Source organism: Macrosteles quadrilineatus, unplaced genomic scaffold, assembly GCF_028750875.1.
Source record: "Macrosteles quadrilineatus isolate MER2022 unplaced genomic scaffold, UCM_ALF_1.0 Scaffold_9__3_contigs__length_116548681, whole genome shotgun sequence".
NCBI lineage: Eukaryota > Metazoa > Arthropoda > Insecta > Hemiptera > Cicadellidae > Macrosteles > Macrosteles quadrilineatus.
Window position 1 is genome coordinate 46,770,441 of NW_026542602.1, and position 25,372 is coordinate 46,795,812.

The window sequence follows — 25,372 nt, forward strand, 5'->3', positions numbered from 1 at the left end:
TCTGCTTAATATTTAAAATTATTTTAATTTTTTAAATTTTTAATTATTTTTTCTTTCTAGTTAGACAATCTCAATCTAGTCTCACTCTCACTTAGTTTTCGATTGCGATGTGAATTGATGCGCTGCGACTCAGCGACTGACTGGTGCGAGCAGCGAGAGTCAGAGTGGACAGTGGAGTGGAGGGAGTGGAGAGTGCGAGACCGGCATCGGCGCGGAGATTGCTGTCGTCCGAGTAACTCAATTTAAGGCCTGTTTGTTTATTTATTTACTTACAGTAAAAGGTGGTTTGAGTTTAGACATTCTAATGTTAAAATTAAGATTAACTTGTAATAATAAAATCATTGATTGATTTTTTTTAATAGGCTAGGTCTCCGTCTCCTACTCAGTTTGGTTCAGTTTTCAATTAGGCCTAGGCCTATAATGCCAATTTTAATTCAGTCATCATAGGCTGCTGTTTTAGAATAGGCCTACATCAATATAAATTTTACTAACACGTAACAAAATGAAAGTCCTAAAGCCACACTGGGTGTCTCATGATGGTAAGTAGCCTAGCCTAACTTATGCTGAGCCTAAAAATAGGCCTAACTTAAATACTAAAAGCACAGACCTACCTTTCAAAGTTTTCTGTAGAAATCATCATTTTATGTTACAGTAGGCACATTGGTCAAGTTTATTTTTGCGTTAAACTTATAGCTCTGAGTAGTTCGAACGTGTGTGCCGCAACATGGCTCATTGCTGCTTAAATACTGGCATCATTTTTGAACAGAATAGGCCTACAGTAGCATGGATGTAAAACTGCCAATAAACCAACATTAAGCTATGACGTCAGCGTCAGATCAGTAGTAGAGGTGAGTCGGGACTGCAGTATCTGATACTTTGTATCGGATACTCGCCAGTCCCGTGTGTAACTGTTACTCAAAACCAAAAGTATCTGATACTGGAGTACTCGTTTCTACTATTGAGTACTGGTACTGCTAAGCCTTCAATCCAGTACCAGGACTCGTCTCGGGTATCAGTTTAGTAGTAGCCTACTCGTTTAAACTTAACTGAGTATTATAGCTGAAAATACCATAATCATTTGTTAGTAATAGCAAATTCCACATATATGAAAACTGCTTTCACTGATCACTATAAATGAATAAACTGCTTAAGAACACATAGTAATCATTTTGTAAAGGAACTGAGTACTACCAGTGGTATCCACTAATGGTATTTGGTATTATACTGATACAGGAACACTCTACGGGTACAAAATCCCGTCGACCGTGATGAGTACTCATGAGTACAAAGTAATCATCAAAAGTAACTGATACTCGAGAGTACCAGTACCGGTAGTAATCAGTATTTCGATGTACTCATTTAGCCCATCTCTAATCAGTAGATGAAGAAGGCCGTGGCTGAAAAACTTCCTAACCTCAAAATGTATTTTTCACTATAAAATTTAAAACATATGACTTTTAAGCATTTTCAGAGTGTTTTTTGTACAAAAATACAATTTTTATGTAACTGAGGTGATTAATAAAGTCTAATAACCACTAATAATACTTGTTTCTATACCATTAATTGTATCACGCAATGTACTCCCACGTGCAAAGATAGTATAAACCTAAGCTAGTAAAAACAATATTCTTCAAAAACGGTTTATACGATTTTGATGATTTTTATGTAGTATGATTATAAATACTTAAGCTACATGAGAAATAAACTGCATTCCCATACCATGGTTATGATGGAATCTATAAGATGCAGAATTTGGACCTGTTCATTTCTAGGCTACTGACTTGCCGATTCAGTTAAAAATGTATATCTCAAAAATCGTTTACACGACTTTATTGATTTGTATGTAGTATGATCATAATGTCTTAAGCTAACTCATAAATAAATTGCATTCCCATACCATGCTTATGATGGTTTCTATAAGAGGTAGAAGTTGGGCCTGTTCATTTCTAGGCTACTGACTTACAGATTCAGTTAAAATTGTATATCTCAAAAATCGTTTAAACGATTTTAATTATTTTTTATGTAGTATGATCATAATGTCTTAAGGTACCTGAGACATAATTTGCATCCCCATACCGTGGTTATGATGGTTTCTATAAGAGGTAGAAGTTGGGCGTGTTCATACCTAGGCTACTGACTTGCCGATTAAGTAAAAATATTATATATCTCAAAAATCGTTTACACGATTTTAATAATTTTTATATAGTATGATCATAATTTCTTACGCTACATGTGAAATTAATTGCATTCCCATACCATGGTTATGATGGTTTCTATAAGAGGTAGAATTTTGGCCTGTTAATTCCTAGGTTACTGATTTGCCGATTTAGTTAAAATATTATATATACTAAATCTTTTACACAATTTTGATAATTTTTACATAGTATGATTATAATGACTAAAGCTACCTATGAAATAAATTGCATTCCCATACCATTCTTATGACGGTTTCTATAAGAGGTAGAAGTTGGGCCTGTTCATTCCTAGGTTACTGATTGGCCGATATAGTTAAAAATGTATATCTCGAAAACCGTTTACAAGATTTTAATGATTTTTATGTAGTATGATCATAATGTCTTAAGCTAACTGAGAAATAAATTGCATTTCCATACCATGCTTATGATGGAATCTATAAGTGGTAGAAGTTGTGCCTGTTCATTTCAAGGCAACTGATCTGCCGATGTAGTTAAAAATGTATATCTCTAAAATCGTTTAAACGATTTTAATGATTTTTATGTAGTATGATCATCATGTTTTAAGCTACCTGAGAAATAAATTGCAATCCCATACCATGGTTATGATGGTTTCCATAAGAGATAGAAGTTGTGCCTGTTCGTTTCTAGGCTACTGATTTACCCATTCAGTAAAAATATGTATCTCGATATACGTTTACACAATTTTAATATTTTATATAGTATGATGATAATGTTTTAAGCTACCTGTGAAATAAATTGCAATTCCATACCATTGTTATGATGGTTTCCATAAGAGGTAGAATTTGTGCCTGTTCGTGTCTAGGCTACTGATTTAACCATTCATTAAAAAATTTGTATCTCGATATACGTTTACACAATTTTGATAAATTTTATATAGTATGATCATAATGTTTTAAGCTACCTGTGAAATAAATTGCATTCCCATACCATGGTTATGGTGGTTTGTATAAGAGGTAGAAGTTGGGCTAGTTCATTTCTATGCTATACTTATTTGACGAATTAGTTAAAAACTTATATCTCAAAAACCGTTTACACCATATTGATGAATCTTATGTGGTATGATCATAATGTCATAAGCTACCTGTGAAATAAATTGCATTCCCATACCATGATTATGATGGGTTCTATAACAGGTAGAACCCATTCAATGCTTATGATGGTTTCTGTATGTGGTAGAAGTTAGGCCTGCACCTTACTGTGCTACCGATTTTTCAGATAAAAAAAAATATTTCAAATTTGGCACCATAATTTTACCACTGGGTCATTTTTTTTCTTTTTCTTTAGACTTTACATTGAATGTTACATTGACTATTTATTTTTTTTATTGCAGCCTCCTCCTCCCCTTATAGCTGCTCTTTACCTCGCCATAATTTTTACCACTGGGTCATTTTATCTTAAGTAAGGTAATATATTTTTAAGAATTGTTTATCATTTTGTTTAGGCTATTAATTATATGTTACATTGACAATATTAATTTTTTTATTGCAGCCTCCTCCCCTTATAGCTGCTCCTTACCTCGCCATAAATTTACCACTGGGTCATTTTTAGACTGTAGGCCAATGTTAGATGTGAAAACCTTGAGGATGATTTTAGTAAATATTAGTAAGAATTTAACAGTGTTCTCATGTGGTTTGTAATGTAATCAGGGCCGGTTTAACCCATACGCGAACTACGCGGCCGCATATGGCGCCACGAAAAAGTGGCGCCGTGGCGCCGACTGAACATTTTTTCTACGTGAACAACGTAATTTTGTTTATTTTTGCTCAAAGTTCAAGTATTCAAAGCACCACAATAAAGGCATTTATTCTGTTTGTACCAACAGCACTTGAAAATTTTGTATATTTGTACAGCACTACAACTCAAGGACTCAATGCCATTTGCAGTTTCGATTTGAACTGAGCTGACGCTCGGCAGTCGGCAGCGTCAGCGCCAGCGCGGCACCTATGGGTTTCATTTCACGAATCACTCATGCTCCAGATAAGCAAGCGCGCAGCGCCACTTGTCACAACAATAAACTTCCCCTTTCTTTCACTCCTTTCTGCCTCTGATCCTAGAGCAGAGCACTACGTTGTATTGCACTCTTTTAGTTGTACACGTAGGCCCACGATTACTACTAGAAAAATACCGATATGGATCATAAACATAAACAAATGACGTTGTTGGCCCGAATCCTATACTAATAGCATTGAACATATGTTTTGGCAGTTCCATTTAAGCAATGTTAAATAATGTTTATTTTCGGGCCAAAAACGTCATTTGTTTATGTTTATGATCCATACCGGTATTTTTCTAGTAATCGTGCGTAGGCCTATACCGTATCGGTATCGTATTGGCATTGTTTTGATGATTCATGATTGTTGATAAGCGAATTATTACGAGTGTTTTAAGTTTAATTTATAATTAGCGCATTAAATAAAAATAAAGTATAAACTGAATGAATGAGTAAAACATATTGCGAGTCGAAACTATGAAAACAATGGCAGAAAAAATGAAACCGTCTGGCACTTATCATAGAAAGCGTAAGGCCCATTTGGAAGAGGAAGAAAAAAAGCCAAATCAATGAGTAGACTTTTGTAGAAATCATCTGGTGGCGAGTCCAGTCAGCCCATAGAAGTCACGATAGAAGACGGCAATGACGTAGGTATTTATTTATTTATTTTCCAAGGAAAGATTAAAACAAGCAGCTGATCACAAACGGCAAACATTACGTCATTGCCGTCTTCTATCGTGACGTCATGCTTGACGAGCATTACATTACGGCCTGTTTTTTTTAGTGTGTTCTTGGTTTTGCTATAGTTTATATGATGAGTAAAAGTGTATAAATGTCACATTTATGCGAATAATAAACAGCCTTTTATTGCAAGTTAGTATTCTTCTACATAAACTTATAAAAAAAAATCTTCTCAAAATTATTGGGAAAAAATTCACAAATACGGTTAAGTTATGTTCATGGGTTTAGGGGGGGGGATTCTAAGTGGCGCTGATTCGGGTGTTCGCTTAACTCTGAAAAATTCCTAGAACCGGCCCTGAATGTAATAATGATAATCACTGTTATATTTAAATATAAATTTTACAGCCTATACTTTTTAAAGACTATTAGAGACAGTGAATGAAGGCAACCTATTACTCTTATTTTTGTTGTTGTAAATATTTAGTTTGGTAGTACCTGCATAAAATACAAAAGAAATCTATGTGTTCTAACACTTGAGTAGAACTTGGCACATCAGGTGGTAAGCAATTTCCACCACCTTTCTTACTAGTGTGAGTAGTGTGAAACCACCTTTTACAAGCAGTACATTCAACGCAAAAGTCATTTTGGTTTCTTGGTGAGTCGGGAAATTGTCCATTGCAAAATGTAACATGTATTAACCATATAGCCTGAATAGCTAAGGAGCTTTTTGAATAACAATATTCTATGTTGATCTGAATCAAACATCAAGTCTATTGAACCATTTGTTTTTAATTGTTCTATGAAATACAAAATGAATACACCACAATTGTAACTGTCAGTTTGAACAGGATGTCTTAAATGGCCATGTTGCCATGATTTGACTATGTCATCAAAGTCAGTGTTGGTTATGTTTGAGTAAAATTTTAGAAAGTTGTTAAATATATACTTTTTTCTGTTAGGATTGACAAAATCTGATGAAGGATCAATAAGGTAAAATGTATGGTCCTTCACGTTTGCATAGCCTAAAACCCAGTGCACGTTATCAATGTTCAATGGGAAAAATAGCTGTTCTGCAACAGAAATATCTGCAATTGATTTTGTAAGCAACCAGTGGTTAGGTTTGATATTTTCTCCTTGGACAAGACTTAATGTTGCAACATTGTCATGAACTATTGAACTGTTATGGTTGTCTTTTCCCATGAGTATAAGCCCTACAGCCTCTATGACAGAGTTGTCCAGCCAAGATTTGCCCCGTAACAGTTCAATATCATTAATGTACAAGCAACACTTTGAGTTGTTCCGACCTTCGATGGAACAAACAATGTAATTTTTCCTCTGTGGTAATTGAGTATAATAGTTAGGGTCAGAAATCAAGCCATTATCTAAAATCAGATTTGTTATCGTTAATTGGTGTTCATGTGTCATAACGTAAGGTTTTTGAACATGATTTTGCAAGTACTTAGATTGGAAATAGCTTGGGCGAGTTATCTTAGAGGGTTTTTCCCAAGACTCCTCGACAACATCCATGTCTTCATCTGACAGCAAAAGCATTCCAGTTTTATTGTTATCAGGTACTGTCTGTGCTTTAGAATTTTTCTTAGATTTAGTACTCAATTTCAAATGTCTTTTAACCACATTATTCCTCGGTTTACGAACACAGCAACCTTCCTTAGGTATGTTTAGTGTGATTTCTTTGCAACGGGCCTCAATAACCCTTCTTACCATCCTAATAAACCTGTTAGCTCTGAGATTAGTTTGTCCCTTTAAAATTACATTTTTAACCATACCAAACCAACTTTCAACCGGGGCATTGCTTAATCTCTTTAATGCTGTAACATTAACTTTGCTTTTTAACATAATGGCAGACCACAGTGGTAAAAAAGCTACAAATCTCTTAGCAATGAGAATTGCTAATTTCGGGCAGTAAAACGGATTCTTATTAGGCCTACAGTCTATATTTGAGATGTCAGGGCTACTTTCTTCAGATATAGGACAAAGGTCTATATCTTCTTTGTTTTCATCATTTAGAGAACTTTACAACTAACCTATGCATAGAAAACAATTCAGCCCTTGTTTGACAAATTTCGTAAAAGAACGGACTTTTTTTATAAGTTGTACAACTTGTATCATGAAACATTTCATCTGTACATACATTTTCACTATCAAAATCTGTTTCAAATGTGTTTTCCTCAACAGTGCATTCAAAGTTTAAAATACCTAAAGCATATTGAACCTCTGAGTTGTTGTTGAAGGTCATTAGTATAGTGAAGGTGTGACTTAATATTGTTTTAATCTTTTCATATGAAGTACAGTTTATGATAAAACAAAGTATTTGTAAAGCTAACTGTTTAATTGATTTTCGTTCCCTTGACTGCAAATTTAATGTTGCTGCATATATATTACACATATTTTCACGAAATGGCAACAGCAGACATGTACAGTAACTGTGACCGGTTGTACACTGGCTTTGTTATGTACATAGTTGTGGCAGTGGATTAAGTATGAAGTTAGGTCCATTTTGTTCCATTGCACAATGACAGCTTCGATTAGGGCCCAGCTAAAGTCCACAACGACTCTTTGAGCAAGAGGCCACTTATTTTCTCGAATAAGAAAATCTTTTAGTTTTAATAGCCAACCTCCAATAGAAATTGCATTATGTTTGCAAGTAATATATTCAGACAATGGTAAAATGTAACCATTCGTTTGGAATACGATACTATAATATAACACTCTTTTACCATTACATTGATCAACTGGACGTACAACCTTGCCAGTTGCATCCAGATGAAGCACAAAATCATGTTTTAATTGCTTAGTTTTTTGTTTAGCTAAGTAGGCAACATTTAAAACATCTTTGCTTTATAGCTGCCAAGATCAATATCACGTGCAACCCAGTTAACGTTCTCATGTGTGACTTCTACCTGTTGTAGAACCCATCATAACCATGGTATGGTAATGCAATTTATTTCACAGGTAGTTTATGACATTATGATCATACCACATAAGATCAACATCACACTTCTTGGCATTATTCATTTCACATTGAGATTGATCTAGTTGACACAGCTTAGCATCCCCATTAATTACAAATTGAGAGTCATCATATTCGATTACTTTTGAATTAACAACCCCATTATTTTCAGATTGATTGAGATACCTACTTTCAGGGTCACTTTGTTGGTCTCTCATTAAAAACAAATCAGTTAGGCAATCTTTATGTAAATCATCCTTATCTAATTCCTCTCATTTAGCAAGCCTTAAAACACTATAAGATTTTGCATCTTGTATATTGTTTAATTGCACTCCCTCAACATCACACTTCTTGGCATTATTCATTTCACATTGAGATTGATCTAGTTGACACAGCTTAGCATCCCCATTAATTACAAATTGAGAGTCATCATATTCGATTACTTTTGAATTAACAACCCCATTATTTTCAGATTGAGAATCATCAAATTCACAAAGTTTTGCATTATCAAACCCTGTTATCTCTAAATGATCAATGTCTGTGACTCTAGGTTCAACAATGCTCCTTGGTTTTTGAGATATAAATTTTTTACTAATTCGTCAACTATTACTATTATTTATATAATAGGTTCAAAGGGATGTGTTACATGTTGCAAATACCTACTTTCAGGGTCACTTTGTTGGTCTCTCATTAAAAACAAATCAGTTAGGCAATCTTTATGTAAATCATCCTTATCTAATTCCTCTCATTTAGCAAGCCTTAAAACACTATAAGATTTTGCATCTTGTATATTGTTTAATTGCACTCCCTCAACATCACACTTCTTGACACTCTCCAATCTAATAATAGATGCACTTGTTTGCATGAGTTTTTCCTTCATTACATCTCTAGCAACTCCACTTAATTCTCTTGTGTTTTTTCTAGGGTGTATACATTCACTCACATTAGTGTAAACATCTACTTTAATGGAATTTGATTCTTCATTATTGCAACAATCTAACCTAAATGTGGTAACATAATTATGGCCACAATAACAATATATAGACATCAGCTTCTTTGAGGGGTGTTTACAATAGTTAACATTGTTCATTTAAAAAATGCAGCCCTTACTTACAGAAAACAAACAATCAGATATTACTTTGGGATAAATTTTTGTTATTAATTTACCTTTATCATCTACTAATTGTGACCACACTGATAGAGGAATAAAAAACGTGGTCATGTAGTGTGTACACAAGAAAATCCTTTGCTGTTTGTCAGTTTTTGAGTTGTTTGAAAAAATATCTAACTTTACACAAACTGAGCTAGTGCGCTTGGACGTTGTATATTCACAGTTGTCTCGCTGTGCACATGTAACTTTATAGGCATTATTCATTTCACATTGAGATTGATCTAGTTGACACAGCTTAGCATCCCCATTAATTACAAATTGAGAGTCATCATATTCGATTACTTTTGAATTAACAACCCCATTATTTTCAGATTGAGAATCATCAAATTCACAAAGTTTTGCATTATCAAACCCTGTTATCTCTAAATGATCAATGTCTGTGACTCTAGGTTCAACAATGCTCCTTGGTTTTTGAGATATAAATTTTTTACTAATTCGTCAAATCAGTATAGCCTAGAAATGAACTAGCCCAACTTCTACCTGTTGTAGAACCCATCATAACCATGGTATGGTAATGCAATTTATTTCACAGGTAGTTTATGACATTATGATCATACCACATAAGATTCATCAATATGGTGTAAACGGTTTTTGAGATATAAATTTTTAACTAATTCGTCAAATCAGTATAGCCTAGAAATGAACTAGCCCAACTTCTACCTGTTGTAGAACCCATCATAACCATGGTATGGTAATGCAATTTATTTCACAGGTAGGTTATGACATTATGATCATACCACATAAGATTCATCAATATGGTGTAAACGGTTTTTGAGATATAAATTTTTAACTAATTCGTCAAATTAGTATAGCCCAGAAATGAACTAGCCCAACTTCTACCTGTTGTAGAACCCATCATAACCATGGTATGGTAATGCAATTTATTTCACAGGTAGTTTATGACATTATGATCATACCACATAAGATTCATCAATATGGTGTAAACGGTTTTTGAGATATAAGTTTTTAACTAATTCGTCAAATCAGTATAGCATAGAAATGAACTAGCCCAACTTCTACCTCTTATACAAACCACCATAACCATGGTATGGGAATGCAATTTATTTCACAGGTAGCTTAAGACATAATGATCATACTATATAAAATTTATCAAAATTGTGTAAACGTATATCGAGATACAAATTTTTTAATGAATGGTTAAATCAGTAGCCTAGACACGAACAGGCACAAATTCTACCTCTTATGGAAACCATCATAACAATGGTATGGAATTGCAATTTATTTCACAGGTAGCTTAAAACATTATCATCATACTATATAAAATATTAAAATTGTGTAAACGTATATCGAGATACATATTTTTACTGAATGGGTAAATCAGTAGCCTAGAAACGAACAGGCACAACTTCTATCTCTTATGGAAACCATCATAACCATGGTATGAGATTGCAATTTATTTCTCAGGTACCGTAGCTTAAAACATGATGATCATACTACATAAAAATCAATAAAATTGTTTAAACGATTTTTGAGATATACATTTTTAACTAAATCGGCAGATCAGATGCCTTGAAATGAACAGGCACAACTTCTACCACTTATAGATTCCATCATAACCATGGTATGGAAATGCGATTTATTTCTCAGTTAGAGTAAGACATTATGATTATACTACATAAAAATCATTAAAATCTTGTAAACGGTTTTCGAGATATAAATTTTTAACTATATCGGCCAATCAGTAACCTAGGAATGAACAGGCCCAACTTCTACCTCTTATAGAAACCGTCATAAGAATGGTATGGGAATGCAATTTATTTTACAGGTAGCTTAAGACATTATGATCATACTACATAAAAATCATTAAAATTGTTTAAACGATTTTTGAGATATACATTTTTAACTAAATCGGCAGATCAGTTGCCTTGAAATGAACAGGCACAACTTCTACCACTTATAGATTCCATCATAACCTAGGTATGGATATGCGATTTATTTCTCAGTTAGAGTAAGACATTATGATCCTACTACATAAAAATCATAAAAATCTTGTAAACGGTTTTCGAGATATAAATTTTTAACTATATCGGCCAATCAGTAACCTAGGAATGAACAGGCCCAACTTCTACCTCTTATAGAAACCGTCATAAGAATGGTATGGGAATGCAATTTATTTTACAGGTAGCTTAAGACATTATAATCATACTACATAAAAATGATCAAAATCGTTTAAACGATTTTTGAGATATAAATTTTTAACTGAATCGGCCAATCAGTAACCTAGTAATGAACAGGCCTAACTTCTACCTCTTATAGAAACCATCATAACAATGGTATGGGAATGCAATTTATTTCTCAGGTAGCTTAAAACATGATGATCATACTACATAAAAATCATTAAAATTGTTTAAACGATTTTTGAGATATACATTTTTAACTAAATCGGCAAATCAGTTGCCTTGAAATGAACAGGCACTACTTCTACCACTTATAGAAACCATCATAAGCATGGTATGGGAATGCAATTTATTTCTCAGTTAGCTTAAAACATTATGATTATACTACATAAAAATCATTAAAATCTTGTTAACTGTTTTCGAGATATAAATTTTTAACTATATCGGCCAATCAGTAACCTAGGAATGAACAGGCCCAACTTCTACCTCTTATAGAAACCGTCATAAGAATGGTATGGGAATGCAATTTATTTTACAGGTAGCTTAAGACATTATGATCATACTACATAAAAATGATTAAAATCGTTTAAACGATTATTGAGATATACAATTTTAACTGAATCGGCAAGTCAGTAGCCTAGAAATGAACAGGCCCAACTTCTACCTCTTATAGAAACCATCATAACAATGGTATGGGAATGCAATTTATTTCTCAGGTAGCTTAAAACATGATGATCATACTACATAAAAATCATTAAAATTGTTTAAACGATTTTTGAGATATACTTTCTTAACTAAATCGGCAGATCAGTTGCCTTGAAATGAACAGGCACAACTTCTACCACATATAGATTCCATCATAACCATGGTATGGAAATGCAATTTATTTCTCAGTTAGAGTAAGACATTATGATCCTACTACATAAAAATTATTAAAATCTTGTAAAAGGTTTTCGAGATATAAATTTTTAACTATATCGGCCAATCAGTAACCTAGGAATGAACAGGCCCAACTTCTACCTCTTATAGAAACCGTCATAAGAATGGTATGGGAATGCAATTTATTTTACAGGTAGCTTAAGACATTATGATCATACTACATAAAAATCATTAAAATTGTTTAAACGATTTTTGAGATATACTTTCTTAACTAAATCGGCAGATCAGTTGCCTTGAAATGAATAGGCACAACTTCTACCACATATAGATTCCATCATAACCATGGTATGGAAATGCAATTTATTTCTCAGTTAGAGTAAGACATTATGATCCTACTACATAAAAATTATTAAAATCTTGTAAAAGGTTTTCGAGATATAAATTTTTAACTATATCGGCCAATCAGTAACCTAGGAATGAACAGGCCCAACTTCTACCTCTTATAGAAACCGTCATAAGAATGGTATGGGAATGCAATTTATTTTACAGGTAGCTTAAGACATTATGATCATACTACATAATAATCATTAAAATTGTTTAAACGATTTTTGAGATATACTTTCTTAACTAAATCGGCAGATCAGTTGCCTTGAAATGAACAGGCACAACTTCTACCTCTTATAGAAACCGTCATAAGAATGGTATGGGAATGCAATTTATTTTACAGGTAGCTTAAGACATTATGATCATACTACATAAAAATCATTAAAATTGTTTAAACGATTTTTGAGATATACTTTCTTAACTAAATCGGCAGATCAGTTGCCTTGAAATGAACAGGCACAACTTCTACCTCTTATAGAAACCGTCATAAGAATGGTATGGGAATGCAATTTATTTTACAGGTAGCTTAAGACATTATGATCATACTACATAAAAATGATTAAAATCGTTTAAACGATTATTGAGATATACAATTTTAACTGAATCGGCAAGTCAGTAGCCTAGAAATGAACAGACCCAACTTCTACCTCTTATAGAAACCATCATAACAATGGTATGGGAATGCAATTTATTTCTCAGGTAGCTTAAAACATGATGATTATACTACATAAAAATCATTAAAATTGTTTAAACGATTTTTGAGATATACTTTCTTAACTAAATCGGCAGATCAGTTGCCTTGAAATGAACAGGCACAACTTCTACCACATATAGATTCCATCATAACCATGGTATGGAAATGCAATTTATTTCTCAGTTAGAGTAAGACATTATGATCCTACTACATAAAAATTATTAAAATCTTGTAAAAGGTTTTCGAGATATAAATTTTTAACTATATCGGCCAATCAGTAACCTAGGAATGAACAGGCCCAACTTCTACCTCTTATAGAAACCGTCATAAGAATGGTATGGGAATGCAATTTATTTTACAGGTAGCTTAAGACATTATGATCATACTACATAAAAATCATTAAAATTGTTTAAACGATTTTTGAGATATACTTTCTTAACTAAATCGGCAGATCAGTTGCCTTGAAATGAACAGGCACAACTTCTTCCACATATAGATTCCATCATAACCATGGTATGGAAATGCAATTTATTTCTCAGTTAGAGTAAGACATTATGATCCTACTACATAAAAATTATTAAAATCTTGTAAAAGGTTTTCGAGATATAAATTTTTAACTATATCGGCCAATTAGTAACCTAGGAATGAACAGGCCCATGTTCTACCTCTTATAGAAACCGTCATAAGAATGGTATGGGAATGCAATTTATTTTACAGGTAGCTTAAGACATTATGATCATACTACATAAAAATGATTAAAATCGTTTAAACGATTTTTGAGATATACAATTTTAACTGAATCGGCAAGTCAGTAGCCTAGAAATGAACAGGCCCAACTTCTACCTCTTATAGATTCCATCATAACCATGGTATGGAAATGCAATTTATTTCTCAGTTAGAGTAAGACAATATGATCCTACTACATAAAAATTATTAAAATCTTGTAAAAGGTTTTCGAGATATAAATTTTTAACTATATCGGCCAATCAGTAACCTAGGAATGAACAGGCCCAACTTCTACCTCTTATAGAAACCGTCATAAGAATGGTATGGGAATGCAATTTATTTTACAGGTAGCTTAAGACATTATGATCATACTACATAAAAATGATTAAAATCGTTTAAACGATTTTTGAGATATACAATTTTAACTGAATCGGCAAGTCAGTAGCCTAGAAATGAACAGGCCCAACTTCTACCTCTTATAGAAACCATCATAACAATGGTATGGGAATGCAATTTATTTCTCAGGTAGCTTAAAACATGATGATCATACTACATAAAAATGATTAAAATTGTTTAAACGATTTTTGAGATATACATTTTTAACTAAATCGGCAAATCAGTTGCCTTGAAATGAACAGGCACAACTTCTACCACTTATAGAAACCATCATAAGCATGGTATGGGAATGCAATTTATTTCTCAGGTTGCTTAAGTACTTATAATTATACTACATAAAAATTATCAAAATCTTATAAACCGTTTTTGAAGATTTTTGTTTTTACTAGCTCAGGTTTTTATACTATCTTCGCACGTGGGAGTACATTGCGTGATACAATTATGGTATAGAATCAAGTGTTATTTGTGGTTAATATACTTTATTTAGACACCTCAGTTACATATAAATGGTACATTAGTAAAACAAACACTTTAAAACTGCTCAAAACGTATGATTTAAACATAAAATGTTTTTGAGGTTAGGAAGTTTTGACACGTGAAACATGTGTTTGAGGTTAGGACGTTTTGATACATGAAATTGAGGTTAGGAAGTTTTGATGCCACGGCCTTCTTGATCTACTGATCTGACGGTGACGTCATAGCTTAATGTTGGTTTATTGGCAGTTTCACAGACATTACAGTAGCTCTATAGTTAACGTGTACGCTTCGCTGTGAAATTATTCTGATTGTTAAATCTAGTGCTACGAGTGAGATCAAAATCAATTATTAACTTAAACTAACGTTTTTTTTTTGTTAGGCCTACATTAACATAAGTTACCCTATGCCAAAATTCACTGGCAGATGACTGAAAGTTCTTCTGGCCCTAGTGCAATGAGAGGGTAGAGTGTGAAAATGGGTTATGGAACGTAAAAAATGGCCGTGAAAACCTCTTTCTTTGTGGTCTTCTCTGAGAAGTCTGATAACCCACCAAAATCTCAATTCCTTTCTAACGTTTTCACAGCCATTTTTAAACCCCTTCACTTAGCCTATTTCTGCAATTCCACGTCTAAGTTTTATATAGGCTATTGTAATATTGTATAATATTGTACCATGACAATAACCTTCAGTCATCTGGTGATGAATGTCTGTCGGATGACTTAGGCCTATGTTTCGTGGAATAAAAAAAGTGTATTACCTACAACCTTATCTTTCTCGAGGCAGGAGATTCAACAATTTTAAAACACACAGCAAAGCATAGGCGTCCACAGACACGTCAGCTACCATGCTGCAAATGGTGCCATTCTCTACACAAATTATTTCACTAAGCAGCGAGGAGCCTTTTTGCAGCGTACACGCAAACTACAGAGTTGTAGGCAAAAACGGTCCCTATTAAAAAAATAGCTTTTGTACAACTTGTGTCTGCATAAAGTTCCATCATAATCGGCATAGTAAGAACTTATAAAAGCAAAACATTGCCTAATTTAGTAATTCATTTAAATCACATTAGCTCACTTCATTAAGTGACTCTTTATTCCTTAAGTAGTTTGGAGAACGCTATCAAAAATCACTAAAATTCGAGGTTTTTAACCATCAGACACAACTCTTGGTAAGGAAATTAATAAGTCTATGGTAAGGAAATTAATAGTCTATGTCTTTTGTTTCATGTTAGATCTGCCAATCTACTCAATTGATATTCATCCCGATGGGTCACGTTTTGCTACTGGAGGACAAGGTAATTTTTTTTTAAATTTTTATTCATTAACTTAATCTGACAGGCTCATTTAGGCCTATTGCAAAAATCAACAGGGTACAAGTTGCTGAAATACACTATCTAGTAGAACTAATAAAAAAAGCAAATGCAAAATTATTATAGGGTGGTGATTTTTAAAATAAATTTATAAATAAAATTGTCAAAACACACAATTACCTATGCTGACAAGTTGTGTTGCTTGGAGGGAAAAAACCTGGCTATCCACCACCTTTGCTAGGGACCATATAATAATTTCACAATCCCGAATTTGTAGGGACATTTTTATGCATAAATAGGCTATCATTGACTATTCAGTTTTTTGTTACACCTTTTCTGTTTTTTAGTCGTTCTGACGATATCAAAATGTTCTGTCACTTAATACAGTAGGCCTACATAAAATTTAGTTAAATAAGTTTTTGTTGCTAAAAAATTTAAGTAAGTACATAAAGGTACATTGAATAGGTATTAGTGATCTGCTATGCCCTCATTTACAATAATAGAAATATGATCGAAATTGTGTTGAATGTTTCTTTAATCATGTTAGGAATGCATCATGTTGTCATATAGCAAACAATATATCTTTTAGATCAGATACCAGAATCTTGATTTGGTTTGAAATCAAATGACTTAAATGAACTTCACTTTCAGTGAATCAATTAAGTTTTAAATTACCCTTTCATTCTAATATTGGATTAATGTTATGTTGATGTCAAGCTAGACCAAGGCCCATTTTCAATGTTTGACAGGAGAAGACTCGGGTAGAGTTGTCATCTGGAACATGGCTCCGGTGGCAGATCAAGTCGTGGAGTTGGATCAATCTGTTCCTAAGATGCTTTGTCAGCTGAATAATCATCTAGGTAATGTTTTTTCAAAGTTTCTTTTACAGTTTAGTCTCAAAGTGCATCATATTTGCATACAGTTATTAGTACTGATACTATTATAAATAAATACTTACTTACTTAATCCCATGGTTATGGATGCCCCAGGTGGTATTTGGCCTCGCCAACAAGTTGCCTCCATCTCTCCCTGTTCTCTGAATCTTCTTTCCTTGCTCTCAATTTTTTTAAATCTTTCTCTGCTGTGTTTTGTCCCCAAACTTCTTTAATTAGTCTGCCATCTTCTCTCCTATATACATGGCCAGCCCACCTTAGTCTTCTACTCTTTGTTTCTCCTACTATGTCTGGGGAATGGTACATGTCCCTTACTTCTTGGTTGTGCCCGATTCTCCACCCTAATAATATATAATTTATAAATAGATAAATAGATAAATATATTTATAGATATATATATATAAATACAGCCGATATAAATAAATACACCCCATTATTTACTGTAATGGTTATGATAATTTTTCTATTAATTATGGATTAAACTGAGTTCTCTATCTATTTTTCCATATAAATCAACTGGAGACAATTGTAAGGCTAAGTTCCGTCCAGCTTATGTTCAGGACGGCTCTTTGCTATATTATTTTTAACCATTTAACTAGTTTTAAAACTATTTCAAAAATATTTAAAGAGCTTTTAGAAGAAAATTGCTTGTCTTGTTATGAGTGCAACCAAAGATCTAAGCAGTAATTGTAATCTACCTTTTAATATAAGATGAGAACATTTAGTCAACATTACCTCTAACTAACATAAAACACACTTCACAATTTTACAGTTGAGTAAACAATTATTACTAGCCTACATTCAAAGTCAATGCTAGAACCCTGGTATGGAACCCTAATTGATACCTGCCTAGCAAAGGTGTCGATTGGCGAGTTTGTTTCCTCATCGCTGTACTGATTGTTTCAGCCTGTGTGAACTGTGTGCGATGGAGCTACTCGGGCAAGTATCTGGCGTCTGGAGGAGACGACAAGATGATCATGGTTTGGGTCATCAGCAAATCTGGTGAGTAACCGAACGTTTGGTTACAGTTACTTTGGTAGAGTTAAGCTGAAGGTTCGGTGGATCAAAACTGGACTCAGTCACAGAAAAGTAAGGTACAGAGGAAACACGCTTATGGGACAAATGTGCGCTTTCAGCTCTGGTATGTTGTACTGGAAACATACTTGTGATGAGTAAGGAGGAGCTTGCACGGCAAGCACTGTGCGGAAATTTCTTCTCACAAGGCACAGGGGGTCTTCCTCCACCATGAGCGATGTAGTACATGATGGAGAGGGGGGTGGTGTTGGACCTTGCCCTAGACACCAGCACTATTGCTAGACACCATTTAGGTGTACCATGGAGTGTCTGTATCTTACTCTGTGACTCAGATGATCTCAGAAACATATCTACCATATAATCATTATTAATTTTTTTAGTTATCTTCAGCTAATATAGTGTGTCAGTATTGTATTTATATTATATTTATTTATTTTGTTTTTTTATCACGCCAATGCCATTAGTTTGGGGCTAAGATTATTGGAGGATGGGTGTAGAATAATTATAGTGATAGCCTTGTTGTTGATTAAGACCAGCTGAGCTCTCATTTTTTAGCGAGGATCGATTTATCAAAAGTCTTATAACTCGAGGTCAACTGAGCTTAGCTTCAAACTGTCAAAAATGCCTCAATTTTTTTTTCAATTGAACCAGCAACATTAGGATCATTATTCAAAGTTGTAGACAGATAAAATAAATGTTTAAACAACTTTGTACTGTATAAAATTTGCATATAAAGAGTAAACAGATAAAAATGTAAAGGATTTTTTTCTTTGTTGTGGGTTTCTCTGCAATTCAGAGTTAGTGCTTAGTTACTGTAAATTTATCAATTCCTTCTTTTAGTACTGTAGGTCACTCTTTACTTTATTTAATACTATCTTTGGTTTGTAGTCTTGGGTGTAAACAAATTGAACATTATTAGAGAGTGGTTATTTTTTTAGAAATTTATAAACAAAAATTTCACAACTCACAATTGCCTTACTTTGATGTGTTGGTAGGAGGTGGATCCGTGTTCGGCAGCAAGGGAGCGGTGAACGTTGAGTCTTGGCGTTGTGTGTCGACACTCAAGCGACACGACGGAGACGTGCTGGACATTGCGTGGTCGCCTCACGACGTCTGGCTGGCCACATGCTCCGTGGACAACACAGTCATAGTGTGGGACGCACACAAACTACCAGGTACAATCCAAACTGTTTGTTGTAATTTGTAATAATAGACGTTTATGTTGCCCTACAGTAGAGTCTCGAGTATCTAAACTAGCCCAGCAAGGTTGGATAAACAAAAAGGTAGGATAACACAGGAAATACAAATAAACATGTTAAAAATTATTAAATTGATAAAGTTTCTCTGTTGTAAAACCTTGTGGCTGCAAAGGAACTACTTCTGTTTCAAAGCTGTCATGACAAACAACAAAATACCCCACCATAGCAAACCTGTAGACTAAGCAAATTTTTTTTCGCTCGGTTGGATTTTCACTTAAATATTTCCTTAAAGATTTCCGATGAAGAAACTTTTTTTATTGACTACTCCCTCTTTTAAGTTAATTTGTTTTATTTTTTGTTTAAATTTTTTTGTCTGACGTAGGCCTATGCTAATTATATTTATCTCTGAATAGGCCTAAATAACTATTATGACTGAGTTGGATTGCGGGGAGCAGCTGTCATGGTAAAACTCCTTAGTTCAAACATATGTATGACTAGCTGTTGTACCCGTGCTTTGCAACGGGAAGAGAATACGAAATAGAAACATTTTGATCTTTACATCTGTTGTTAAAATAGTTACACATAAGCCTTTTAAAAACATAATTTAACCTTTATGGCTTTTATAGGATAGATGTTGTCATAAATGTAAAAAAATAATAGTACTGCACCCTGTTGGTAAACCTTGTAACTTTTTAATGTTATTCAATATCATAGAACCAACTTGTGTAGTTGAAACAGCGGACAAAATTCTTTTATTCCTTTTAAATATGATTACTCATAAGGTTAACATGGGAAACTCCAGAGCCACTGGGGCGGAGCTCGATAGGACTTTTGAGATAAGAATGCGTCTATATGTTAATCGGAAAAGTGAGCTATCATCATGCCAAATTTCAGCCCAATCCGACCAGTATTTTTCGTGTTTACTTGTCACAAACATACATCCGTACATCCATACATCCAAACTTTCTCATTTATAATATTAAGTAGGATTAAGATGAAATTTGAAATAAAGTTTACATTCCCCACTGATGTTGCAGAGGTGGTGGCAGTACTGAAGGGTCACACGGGTCTGGTGAAGGGAGTGACGTGGGACCCGGTGGGGAAGTACCTCAGTACACAGTCAGACGACAAGAGTCTGCGTATCTGGCGCACAGTGGACTGGCAGGAGGAGGCTGTCATAAACAAGCCATTCCAAGAGGTAAAGTCAGTACTTAACCTCTACGTGAAGAACTAATTCAATCTGAACTCAGTGTATGATTGGACGTTTTTAATTGTTCAACTACTACTTTATTTTAAAGTTTGAATGTTGTAATATACGAATCCTCTTCAGGGTTAGGTTATGTTAGGTTAGGTTTGATTAGGTTAACAAACTGAGAACTTACCTAAAACTTCATGTTCACGGGTTTATAAATTTGATATGCAGAGATTATATGAAATTTAACACTGTGTGTTTGTTATCATCAGTAACCAATAAGAAATTGAGTTAGGTATGTACAGCGAATATAGCTGGGCACCTCAGTGGTTATAGTGCTTGCCTGGTAATAAAAAGGTCGCCAGTTCGATCCTGAGAAAAATTGTAGCTTTTTGATGGTTAAAAACTGGACCCAGCTGTCCTTGTCCATTGGACTTTTAATAAATGGTCCGACCGGATGGACTGATGAAACAACTGATTTTAGTCAGTAACAAGGCTACACAATGCATCTCACTCCATTCTACACTCATCCTTTACTCATATTCAGGTTAAAATACAAGCATAGGTGGCGTCCTCATCTCAAATGATAATGAAAAAAATACTACTAAAATCACATGCCATAACTGTTTGATATGACTCCATAAGTCAAGACAACTCATTTTGTCACTCTTAATAAACTGATCTCAAAATATTTTATTTTTAATGCACTGTTTATCTCTCTTAGATTATTAGTCGCAGTGCAAACATGTGACTGAGTAGGCAGTTGTTACCTTATTAGTTGGTAACATTTGTGGAATGTGTAGTGTTTCCACTTCGTAATTTATTTTTTATCATATTTGCGATGGTTACTTCAAAAGAGAACATCTCAAAGTTTTTAATATGTTTTATTATATTATTTTATTTTGTCTGTGGTAACACAATCCTACTGCTTATTCAACCTCACCACAGCCAGTTTGGCTCAAATAGTCAATTCTCTACTTTAGATAGTCTAGGCTATGCCCATGCTGGAGCCATTACATATTCAGTTCTGCTAAAAAATTGTACACAACTGTATTATCCATGAATGTTTGCAGTGCGCGGGAACCACCCTAGTGTTGAGGCTGAGTTGGTCGCCTGATGGCCAGTATCTGGTGTCGGCGCACGCCATGAACGGCTCAGGGCCAACAGCGCAGATAATAGAACGTGACGGCTGGCGGCATGACATTGACTTTGTGGGACACAGAAAAGCCGTCACATGCGTTGTAAGCAATGTCTTTATTTTGTTTAGTGCTTGTTTTGAGGTGAACCAGTGAAACACTGTTCCGAGACTTCTTTCTCTGTAGAGAATTTTTGAAAAAGTTTAACTACAGTATTTAAAGATAATTCCAAGGGTGGTTCCTTATGAATGCTCTATATTTGAACACAAAACTTGACACTCAAAGAAAATATTCTCATTATTGTGTATTAAAAAAAAAAATTATTTTGTCTGGTTTTTTTTGTTTTTTTTTTTTGTTTTTTGTAATTCAAAGTTGGCCATTTTACATTTGAAGTAAAACTGCTATCCCAACAAAAATCCTCAACACCCAGGCCCTTGTGCATCTTGCAGCTATATTGTCAAACTATACAACTTTTACTTTTATTTTACAATGTGAACTTTTTGTCAACTGCCTGGAACTCTTAGGTAAGTTAATTGTCAATCCATTCTTTCATCATCCATCCCTCTTATCCATCCTTTATTGCTAAACCAAGTGCACTTCTCCAAAAACTAACTACAAAGAGTTTTAAGAACCCCAATTAAAATATTTTAATATTTTCAGCGTTTCAACTCCAACATCCTTCAGCGGGATTTTTCGCGCACAGGCAAGACACAGCACGCGTGTTGTTGTGCGATCGGCTCGCGCGACAAGGCCATCTCCGTGTGGGTGACGGCACTCAAGCGACCTCTTGTGGCAATGCAGAACCTCTTCAGTAGACCAGTGTTGGACCTCAGCTGGAGCACCAGTGGTCTGCAGCTGATGGCTTGCTCTTTGGACGGTACTGTTGCGTACTTTGAGTTTACCGAGGAAGAGCTCGGACGGCCCCTCACTGTTGAGGAGAAGGTCAGTATCGTTGGTTCTATGATTGACTCGGTTTTAACCATTGACTATTGGATACTGAAGTAGACATCCCATCTATATGGACCAGCTGTTCCTAATTTTTATTTTAAAAAGCTTTATTTTTTGTTGTTGATGTGTCATAAAATTTGCTATAGCTCTCATTAAGTTATTCCATCAGGTTGACTTATGAAGTAAGTTTGTGTATGGTAATTTACATTAGCAATATCTGCAGTTGGCTTACATAAACAACGATTTTAAAACTGGTGACAACTTTAACATAGGAATGGAATGTCTAGTTGTACCAATAAAGTTTTAAACTGTATTGAGAATAAAGTGTGTTAATAATGCTTTTTTGAATTGGAAAATGGTCTCTACCACAAGATATTTTCAACTTAAACCTCCTCTGGTTGGAAATGCTGTCAGTTGCTGTGAAATATTCAAATATTTTACGTTTTGTGCTTTTGCTAAAACAAACTCTTTTCCAATCATGTTAACCTTAAAATGAATACACTAGAATCTCGCTGATCTGGACTAATGTGGCGGACGTCCAGTCCGAATTACAAAGAATCCGGACTATCGAGAGTTGAGCAAATACAATACCGTATATAGCCGTTTTTTTTCAATTTTGTTCCAGGTCCACAGTATTGATAGCCGTGCAAATGCAGTTCCACCGGTAATAATTTTTACCGCCGCCGTGTTATCCGAGTTTTTGATTATACAAGGTATTCTCAGTCCGGTTTAGCTCAGATAATCGGACTACTATTGTACTATGCTACTAAAAAAAATCACGATTGCCGATCCGGACTAGCGGTTGTCCGGACAAGGCCAATCCGGATGAGCGAGAGTCTACTGTATTGTATAGTGTAGATACATCTCTTACCAAAGTTGATAGTTTTATGTTTCTGTGCAGAATGCGTTGTATGAGAAGACGTATGGAAAGTCGTTTGCCTCCAGTCAACCCACTTCTGCCGGTCTGCTGGAGAACCCGTCATTGGTGATGTCCAAGAAATCCGTCCCCGAGTCCCAGGTAGGTCTCTTAGTTCTTTCACTTTGTAAGACAAGTGATCTCAGTTTTATTGGTCTCTTATGGTCGTTTTTAGTCATGAAAATTTTATTTTTTTTAAGAAATTTTACTGCACTTGCTACTTGGATTAGCGTTTTAAGCTATCACTTATTAGTTTCAGGACAGTTATTACTATTAGTGGTTTTATTCTTTTGTGAGTACTACAATTAGTGATTCACACAAAAAGTTCACAATGCAAGTGATATGATATTTTGCCCCTACAAGGGGGCTTATTCAGAAGGAATGTGGTAGTATAGTTTTAGAAAGAGTCATTTGAAGAGGCTCCCTGGGCTGAAGTATAAAACTCTTTTGGGTAAGATATTTTTTGTATATATTTAACATGATCGTAGTTTGTAACTAGTCCTTGAATGTTATACAGGTAGCTGTGGCTAAGGTTGCCACGACACCAGCCCCTGCACCTGCACCTGCCCCAATGGCTGAGCCTATCCTTCCCCCTGTTCCCGTCAATAAGAAACAGATTGAGACTCGCACTTCGGACGGAAAACGCCGCATCACTCCAGTCTTTATACCTCCTGTCAAAGATTCTGGGTGAGTTTATTTTGTACCGACTTTGATACTAAGGTAGACATCCCATCCACATGGACCAGTTGTAGCTAATTTTTCATTGAAATTGCACATAGTTGAATGAGCCACTCTTTTAGTTTTCAATATTTTTTAGATGATAATGTATAACATAAAAACTGTTATAGTTTTTGGCAGGTTTTTTTCATGGTTTAGTAAAAAGTCAGAGTATATGACATAAATCACATTAATAACATAAATTGATAGGATCACATCAATAGACAATAGCTCAATTTAAGTTTGTTTCGTTTTAAAATTTACTACAACTTTAACATGAAAATTTAAAAACATTAACAGGAATCTTTAAATATTATTGCCATTACAGGAAAATATCCGACATTTTTCCCAGATTGCAGAAGATGATCACTATGTACTAGAGATTATAACATATAAAGTTGTTCATATTGTTATGGGTTTTACAGTTGATTTTTTAAAGTAATAAAGCGAGGATCGATTTTACAGATATTGTATTGTATTTTACTACATTGTTTCCAGGATTTTACCATAAGAAATTCTTTCAATTTTATGACAATAGTTGAGTTATATCAATTGAATAGTTGCAATGGTAGACTTAGTTAATTTAATTTTTTTCTTATCATTATGTCCAGATTTGCTCCTATGACATTTGCCTTCAGCCTTGTACGTTTCTTCCGACCTTGACCCCAGTATGTTAACTCCGACCATGACCCCAGTATGTTACCTCCGACCTTGACCCCAGTATTTTACCAACCCTGATCTCATTATGTTACCACCGACCCTGGTCCCAGTATGTTAGCTCTGACCTTGACCCCCATTATGAGTTACCTCCGACCCTGACCCCATTAGGTTTCTTTTGACCCTGATCTCATTATGTTACCTTTGACCCTAACCCCATTACGTTACCTTAGACCCTAATCCCTGTAAGTTATACCTCTGACCCTGATCCCTGATGAGCCGCACTGATCATTCCTGTGTTCTAGTGAGGGTCCAGCTCCGTTCATGGCCGAGGAGATTCGGTCATCCTCTTCACAGGCGACCCATAGCCGCATAGAAACTGTCCGTCGGGATGAAATTGTCGCCCCCAATGTTTCCACTCCAGTTGAAGTACAAGAACAGCCAAAAAGGCAACGGTAAGAAATCGGGATCAATATTTCTGATGCCTTTCCTGCCATAGTTCCTCAGACCTGTAATATTAATTGTCCTTTGCTATTGATCTTCCCTACATCCCTCTGCTGATTTAATCCTATCACTTCTGATTCTCCATTAGTCTTCAGTCATTATTTTACGCTGTCTTCAACAGTCTTCACTCCATATTATATTTT

The 25,372-nt window shown here is 34.6% G+C and overlaps 1 protein-coding gene across 1 annotated transcript in view; it reads left to right on the forward strand.

Moving 5' to 3' along the window:
- The first annotated feature begins 242 nt into the window (after positions 1–242).
- Positions 243–25,372, forward strand: part of LOC129003408 (protein HIRA homolog) — a 38,555-nt gene continuing 13,425 nt past the window's right edge. The window contains exons 1-11 of the mRNA XM_054431700.1: positions 243–539; positions 15,955–16,017; positions 16,782–16,892; positions 17,832–17,927; positions 18,956–19,135; positions 20,197–20,357; positions 21,425–21,592; positions 22,148–22,429; positions 23,337–23,453; positions 23,869–24,038; positions 25,031–25,180. Of these exons, the coding sequence (XP_054287675.1) occupies positions 503–539; positions 15,955–16,017; positions 16,782–16,892; positions 17,832–17,927; positions 18,956–19,135; positions 20,197–20,357; positions 21,425–21,592; positions 22,148–22,429; positions 23,337–23,453; positions 23,869–24,038; positions 25,031–25,180 (1,535 nt within the window). The 5' untranslated portion in view covers positions 243–502. The remainder of the gene's footprint in view (positions 540–15,954; positions 16,018–16,781; positions 16,893–17,831; positions 17,928–18,955; positions 19,136–20,196; positions 20,358–21,424; positions 21,593–22,147; positions 22,430–23,336; positions 23,454–23,868; positions 24,039–25,030; positions 25,181–25,372) is intronic.